Source organism: Calonectris borealis, chromosome 3 (genome assembly GCF_964195595.1).
Source record: "Calonectris borealis chromosome 3, bCalBor7.hap1.2, whole genome shotgun sequence".
Taxonomy (NCBI): domain Eukaryota; kingdom Metazoa; phylum Chordata; class Aves; order Procellariiformes; family Procellariidae; genus Calonectris; species Calonectris borealis.
The window spans coordinates 55,777,564-55,785,261 of record NC_134314.1 but is presented as its reverse complement, the minus strand read 5'-3'; the positions used below and the strand labels follow the sequence as shown (position 1 = coordinate 55,785,261).

Genomic DNA, 7,698 nt, shown 5'->3' with positions numbered 1-7,698 from the left:
TTTTTCCAATGACAGGAAGTCCCAGCGTAGTACTAAAAGCCACATAAACCTCACACTACACCGTATGCCGCAGCCCAATGGTATCAGCTCGCTCTATCAGTTGCGGATTCCATGAGCATGCAGTGCTCAAAGTAAAATTGAGTTCATGGCGATAAATGCAATTACGTCAAAGAATTGAACCTGAAAAGCCTCTCCCGTCCCCCTTTTACTCTGAGCCAAGTTGCAAGGCACTGAAGGGCTAATTTAAAAAAAAAAAAAACAAGACAAAACCAAACACTGGAGGGAAAAAAAAAAAAAAAAGCAGCAGTATTTCAGGCCCCATCAGATTCTGCAACATGAGAGAGAGCACTCACATGACAGCTCTTTCTCTCAGGATCTAGGGTATCAGCATCTTGGATTCAGGCACAGTCTACTGCCTGGTCCAACAAACTTCGGATTTATTTCAGCAACCACACAGTTTAAAAACTGGAGGTAGCCTGATGGTTGTAAGTCTCCTAGAAGAAAGACTGAAGTGGTTCTCCCCACAGGAGTTGTACTTCAAGCTCCCCATTTTTAGCCAAAATACACTGACCACTGACCTATTAGAAAAAGAAAAAAAGAAAGGGGGAGCAGGGAGGAAGGACAGAGAAGTATACCACCCCCAGGTTTTGTTTGCTTTAAAGCACATCATAAGGCAATCATAATTTGGATGCAAAAACCTAGGCTTTGCAGCATGCCCAAGATGGTACTCCTGCAGCATCTTGATGTGGTGGGCACCATCCTCTGAATTTTAATAGAGCTCAGGCACCAACTATTCAAAAAGTTCAGCATAATCAAAACTAAATTAGCTCTGGTCATAGTGCAGTGTTGCAACTCATAATAATCTCCCTGCATGTATTACAGCGTGAGCTTTGGACTTAAGAGAGTTAAAAAGCAAGATACAAGCAAGGTTGTCAGCACCATGATTTTGAATTACTAAAATTCCATCAAAGTTTATCGATGGAATTTTATTAGATTAATATGAGTTAGACTTCAATCTAATTCAAAGTGCGTAAGTAAACTTTAAGTATCTCACCTGAACTTCTTCCACCAAAAAAACCTTACCTCAGTCCATTTCAGGAAACTAAAACAAGCAAACATAGCCGAGCTTACTCTCAGTCAAATTCCCTTTTATTTCACAGATGTTAATTGCTAATAAAGCTAAACAAATCTGAAGTTCAGAGTGAGTCACTGAAACTTGTTCCAAAGGCTTGGAGGAACAGACTTTATGCAATTTTTTGTCACTTCAACCTTATTATTTCCTCTTTGAAATATAAGATGTAACAGTGAAAACACATTTTCACATTTTAACTTTTTTGACATAATTTTAGCATTTTTAAGCTATACATCCTCTGCATGAAAACCAATAAATATGTTAGTGTGAAAACAGACTAGAAAATCTTATTAATCTAGAAATACCATTAACGAGAAACTTTTTTTCGTACACAGATGATTCTTGCCAGAATTTCCACTCGGAAAATTTTCTCAGATTACCACATTTTGCACAGACTACACAGCATTCTTGGATTCTGTCCAGATTTAAAGAGAGCTGATCACTCCTTCTATGAAAAAATGCTAGTTTTAAACATACATAGCTGAAAATGGAAAGCAGCCTTAAGAGCTAAATGTTTTTATGCAGCTGAATTGAGACATACCAGAAGTAAATTAAGTTCAGTGCTGAACAGCATTTTAAAGCATACCAGCAATTACACTGGAAGCTGGATGTAGTCACTATGAAGCTTTCAATCCAACTGTATCTTTGGAAAAGTCAGATTTAATATCACACTAGCTCACAATTTTTTAATCTATTTGGTAGCTCTGCTGGAACACAGATCCTGCTTATTGCTTTGAAACATACAACATTATCATTGAAACCTAGATGCTTGTATAGAATTCTTAATAGTCAAAATTAAAAAGATCAGGACAGTAGGAACAAAGGCACATGGTTAATTTATAAAAGTATTTACAGGGTACTTGAACATTTATTTCTATCTACTAGAAACTCATTCATCTTGAATACAAAAAGAAAAGACTACTGAAACATGTTAAAGGAGATCATCCTAAACAGATGTTCTCAAGAGAGATGAGCAGAGAATCTTACACACCATTAAATTACTTCCGGAATGAAACTTCTCATTTTGAATATGGAATTTCTAAATATTAAAGTTCATAAATTTATTATTCCTCTAAGCAGTGTGATACTTTAGTGCAATCCTCTTCAAAGGTTGAAGTTGGCACAGTTAAGGCAGCCTACTAACAGTATTTCAAAATTCAGCACACAGTGTTTAATCATTGACATGCCTGGTGGTTCTCTGTTTGGAGAGCTGTCTTTTGAAACCTTCACCCATACCGTCATCCTTCTAGCTGATGCAGTCTCAAACACAGCATATTTAAACACCACAGTTCTCGCAGTGTTCTGGGGTGTTTTGGAGGTGGGAAGGGAAAAGGAGTCTAATATCAAGTCATTAGCTCCATAAGCAACTCTGCAGGATGGTTAACATCCATGAGTTGATGTGTAGCTTTACTGTGTGTTGTGCTAACCTTTATGGACTGCCAACAAGATGCTTCTAAACCAACACCTATTACATTCAAACCTATAAGCACTCTAGAAATCCTGGTACTGTATTCTGCGCTCCACTGATAGTGTTTCAACATAGTCTGTTGCCAAAAGCAAACTGATTTTCCTAGGGTGGTTTGTTTTTTTTTTCCATGGAAGTTCATTGATGCACAAGTTCAAAATAAAAACCCCCTCTCTGAACAAATCAACTAAACTTTTTAAGAGGACTTCAGCTCATTCTGATCTTTTCCCTACATTCTTGAACTAGTCATTTTGAAACTATAATCCTCAACTACGGCAAAAGATTCTACTTTAGCAGTATGGAAATGTTTTCCATTAAACTTTAATAAGGCTATGCCTTATTAAAAGGTGACTAGTGCTGCCTATCTACAGCTGATAGGTTGGGGCACCAGAACTGACTTGAAATGTTACAAAATTCCACAGAAGAAAAAAAAAAAAATTAAAACAATAACTGCATAGTATGTGGTCCCTTTTATTCACCAAAGCTGCCCATGTATACCCTACGTGGAAGATAGCAGAACAACTGCTCAGCCTTCAGATGCAGGTGTGTTTAGCGCTTGCTATAACATCTTTCCATCTTGCTTGTTGTCACAGCTCTTCAAAAGCCAGTTACAGAAATCAGAAGGAAAAAATAAGAGAAAATAGAATAGCATTTTCAGACAGATCAATATTCCTCAAATTTTTCATTTGAAATATTAAAGTAAATTTATTTATGATGAAAGTCATCAGAAGACCATTCTCCTGGATTTAAAATATTTTGGTTTTTTTCTTTGGAAAAAAAGAAAAAAGGAAAGAAAACAAAAACCTCATACACATTACTAAAACCACAGATGCTGTGGCTTTCCTGCCTGCCCCTCTCTCCTTATATATGTCCATACTGATGACACAGCCAGTTCAAAAAAGTCTAATCACTATCTAAATTAACGGGGTTGTAGTCAGGGTCATCCTCTTCATCCTCCAACTCTAAATCATCCATTTCTTGGAATAAAGATTCATCAACCTCCACGCTGTTTCCAGCTGCAAAGAACAGAAAAGTAATTTATTTTCATGCAAGCAGGAAAACAGCACCTGAACAACAAAATACACAACTCTCTCTCATATTCGTTCTTCAATGTAGGTAGCTGTTAACTTACTTGACTTTTAATATATCAAATACATATGGAAAAGGAAACACCACATTTTATCCTTTTACAGCTAAAGCAAAGCTTTTTTCCCCTCGTACCAAAACCCAGTCAAGAGAAATGTCACACAGGACCTCAGAATCCATTGGGAGAATGAAGTTAACATTTATAGTTCCCACAAGCAGAGATTCTTTCTCCCAGGTACTGTCAAAATAGGAGCTCAGGACCCCACGGCTGAAACAGTTACAACTATCATAGCCACAGAAACACATAAGGTTTACTAAAAAAACTTACTTACTTTACACACCATTTATATATCTACATTTGTTTTCAGATTTAGATTTTAAAAGCAAGATGAAGTTTTTATGATTTCACATTTTCTTCTGAAAGAGACGATGCTGACCTAAGGATAAAACTTGAGGACTACTGCTATTTTATTTGTGTGTATCAACAGCGACATCTTCCGGGCACTGAATAAGGTTCCGTTCTTTCACTGGATTTGAAAGAGCCTTTATAACCATTTCCATCTAAATGCTAAATCTGTTTAAGCTGTGAAAATTAGTACTGCTTATTACACGGTATTGTAATAGTAAATTGCAGTTAGTAACCTGGTGCATTTATGACAGAATGCAATGAGGACAGGAATTTTTAATCACCAATAGCAACAGGATTAATACATTAATCCAAGTCATTTGGGCACAGAGCCCAAATACAGAGATAGCCAAATGTTCCATCAACACTTTAGGCATTTTGGAGGAAGACAAGGTTAAATTATGCTCTCTAACTAGAAGAAACTCAACTACCCCATTACTGCCATTTCAAGTTTATACTCACTGACGTTCATAAAGAACTTTTTTTTTTTTTAAATTGCTACTTGCAGAGAAAATTCTTGACTCTTTTCTGCATGTGTATTTTGCAATATCAGTAGATAATGCAGCTACATTAAAGAATTGTCTTAACTCAAAAGCCAGTCTTTTCAACTGGGATACTAAAAGGCAGTACAGAAAATTAAATAGGTGACTGTGAGTAGATTTATTTGATTTATCTCCAACAGATTTTTCAAAGTTTAACATCTTTTGGCACGGACTTACAAAATTTTCAGCTGGCACCAAGTCAGGTATTTTTGGTAAGATAATAGACAAATCTGCACAAACCCATGAAGAACAACTGGGTTGCATAGAGGCAAATAGCATTTATTTTGACCTGCAAGATGTTTACTATTGGTGTCAAGATTCAGAAAGAAGGAGACACAACTTCAAGATCTGTGCTGGAAATTGGAGGTAAGAAGACTGGCTATTAGAAAAAAGGAAAAAGCAGGATTTGGTTGCATTTTTGTTTTGTTTTGTTTTTGTTTTGCTTTGCTTGTTTTTGGTTTTGTTTCCAGTCCAAACACTTGAATAGAAGCAACAGAAATAAGATCAACTCAAACTCAAAACTGCAAATAAATACGCTTTAGCATCTTGAAAATGTTTTGTTTGTTCATTTTTGAAAGAAGTTAAAATCATTTCTCTTTAATGTGCAGAACAGTACTTCTTAGAAAGTTCTTCTTATGTAAAAGCGATACTAAGGTAAGATGTTAAGTCAGAAATAGAACAGAGATTTTGCTTAGAAATTTTGACCTATTTTAAGCCACTGCCTTTCAGTTGTGGAAACAAACAGAAATTTACCTTCCTCCAAGAACTGGATGTCAGAGGTGTCAAGGTTGTGATCCATTTCGAACAGCTGTTTACCTAGAAATAATAGTAAAAAAAAAAAAAAAATATATAAAGCAAGTAGAATTCTGAAATAACTATCAACCTAAGGCAACAATAGTTAGCACATGTATTTTAGGCTTTTCAAGTTAACCAATTGTAGCAGTCTTTTTTTTTTTTCCTTTTTTTTTTTTTTTAAGCTGCTCATTTCTGTAAGCTCCCTGTTCTGATTTTTTGACTATTCATCCAGGATTCTTCCACACCAACAGGCTTCCTCCGCTTACATGTGAAACGGGTCACTGTTTCTTACAGTCACTTTAATGTTACTAAGGCTTTAACAGTGGGGGGTGTACAGCCCCACAGCCTTTGCTCAGTCCTTATTGCTTTAGTCCTCATCTTGCATTCCACAAGAAATCCTCTGTGGGAACTGGAAAGGAAATTAGCTGCCTCCTCCATCTTTTTCCATATATCCTCCTCTTTCGAAAAGCAACTTGGATCTACACACAAATCACAAGCTCCTACACACACACATCTGTGAAGGAAACATCACACAAGGCAAGGTAAAGCCTTTCTAATTGGGAGGTAGGGGAAGAAAAGTTCAGGACTCTTTCCACATAAGTTACCCATCTTCCATCTACATTTGCATTGCTTATGCAAGCTTCTGCCAACAAGACTGGTTGGTGTTCATGGTAAAACATTTAAGACACCTTTTACTTCTACTGGGGTTACACTCACTACATCTGAGAATAAGCCTGTTTTTAGTTTTGTAAAGGTGAGCTTCTATAGACTTGACTTGTATAGAGGAAAACAGACACAGCACGCTAACAATAATTTTAAGAACAGGAAAACTAGAAGAAGCCTGATTTCTACTATCTCATCTTTGCAGATTCCCAAATGCATTCCCTTCAGAGGGGAATCAAGCGTGTCTCCTGCCCTGTACAGCTTTTCATGAAACTTACTTACATTAAAATTTCCATCTCTCTCTCAAATTTCATCAAAACTAGCCAAAAGTTTCAAAAGCCTTTAGAAGGGAGGAGCAAAGACAACAGTGATACAGCACGATTATATTGGTCATGTTTTCTCAGGTAATCAGGTTAAAAAGTGGATCCAACACCACAGGAGAACCAGTCCAAAGCTAAGCCATGGAGAGTGTGGAGGAGGATGCCTGAGATTTAATTCTTACCTACAGGTTCTCATAAGAAAAGTAATTTCCTCCACATTTTGCCCACTGGATACAGAGTTTGCTTTCTGCTGGACAAACTGTGATCTGCAAAACACAGAGCCCACTGCTATGACAAGCTCTTCCCCAAAATATCAGAGCCATTCCCACTAGTCATCACAAGCTTGTCATATGCAGCAGCCAGCCTCTGTGTTGCTTCAGTCCAGCAACAGCATCCCAAGCTCCTACATGCGCTTACATAATCTGAAGTCACTGTGCGATCCAGTACAATAAAGGCCAACTCAATAAACTGTCTGATGTAGATTCTTTCTGTTGCTTAACAAACCCCAACTATTTCTACCAGAAGAACGCTTGTCAGTAGTGGCTCCAAGTGGTACACTGTCTGGCACAAAACCGACAAAGCTTAAACACACGGTTTGGGAACCTTAATGACTTCAGCAGAAATCCTGGATCTATTAGCTTTGTATTTAGCCCAAAATCAGTACTCAGAAAGACTTCATGCGACATGGAGGACAATAATCAAATACTGCATTAAGAGTTTATTTACTACCATTATCTTTCAGTGTAAAAATTATTTTTAGGCTTGTCGTTATAGTCTGGTAACATTGCAAAAACTTCAGGACCAGTTTTAAATCATACCGCTTAATTTATTTTTGCCCGCTTGTTCTTCTTCTTTCATTTTTTTCCTTTTTATTTCTAGGAGTTCTGCATCAAACTTCGCTTTCCAATTTAGGAAATTCTCAATGGTAACAGGAGTGCCATGAAACCGTTGCTGGAAGAACAGAAAACAAGGCTGTAAACACAACTTTCAAAGCTACGAGTGAAGATGAGCATTCTCTGAATTATTTAAATTACAACATTCAAGAAGTACTGCTTGCTGTGAAGTATTCCGAGAAATTAATCCTAGCCCTGAGAATATACAAAGAACACATTCTTACTGTTTTTTGTCATGGGACTCTCCCTTCAGAGAGCTGTACCAAGGTGGAAATTCTTACAGAAAAACCCCGCATACTACTTTTGGACCTACAGGCAATAGTTAGCAACACACCACTAATACAGGTTATCCATAAGTAAGCAGCACTTCTTATCAACTCTTAAGTGCAATCTACA

At 37.0% G+C, this 7,698-nt stretch overlaps 1 protein-coding gene across 13 annotated transcripts in view; it reads right to left on the bottom strand.

Annotated features, from left to right (window-relative positions):
- Nucleotides 1-3,048: 3,048 nt before the first annotated feature.
- RWDD1 (RWD domain containing 1) overlaps nucleotides 3,049-7,698 on the bottom strand; it is a 111,909-nt gene continuing 107,259 nt past the window's right edge. For 12 of the 13 annotated variants that reach the window (XM_075145714.1, XM_075145710.1, XM_075145705.1 and 9 more), the window contains 3 exons: nucleotides 7,228-7,360; nucleotides 5,385-5,447; nucleotides 3,049-3,613 (listed from right to left, as the gene is read on the bottom strand). In XM_075145714.1, the coding sequence (XP_075001815.1) occupies nucleotides 3,501-3,613; nucleotides 5,385-5,447; nucleotides 7,228-7,360 (309 nt within the window). In that variant the 3' untranslated portion in view covers nucleotides 3,049-3,500. Of the gene's footprint in view, nucleotides 3,614-5,384; nucleotides 5,448-6,591; nucleotides 6,676-7,227; nucleotides 7,361-7,698 lie in introns of all 13 variants that reach the window. The other variant, XR_012672981.1, reaches the window with a different exon arrangement.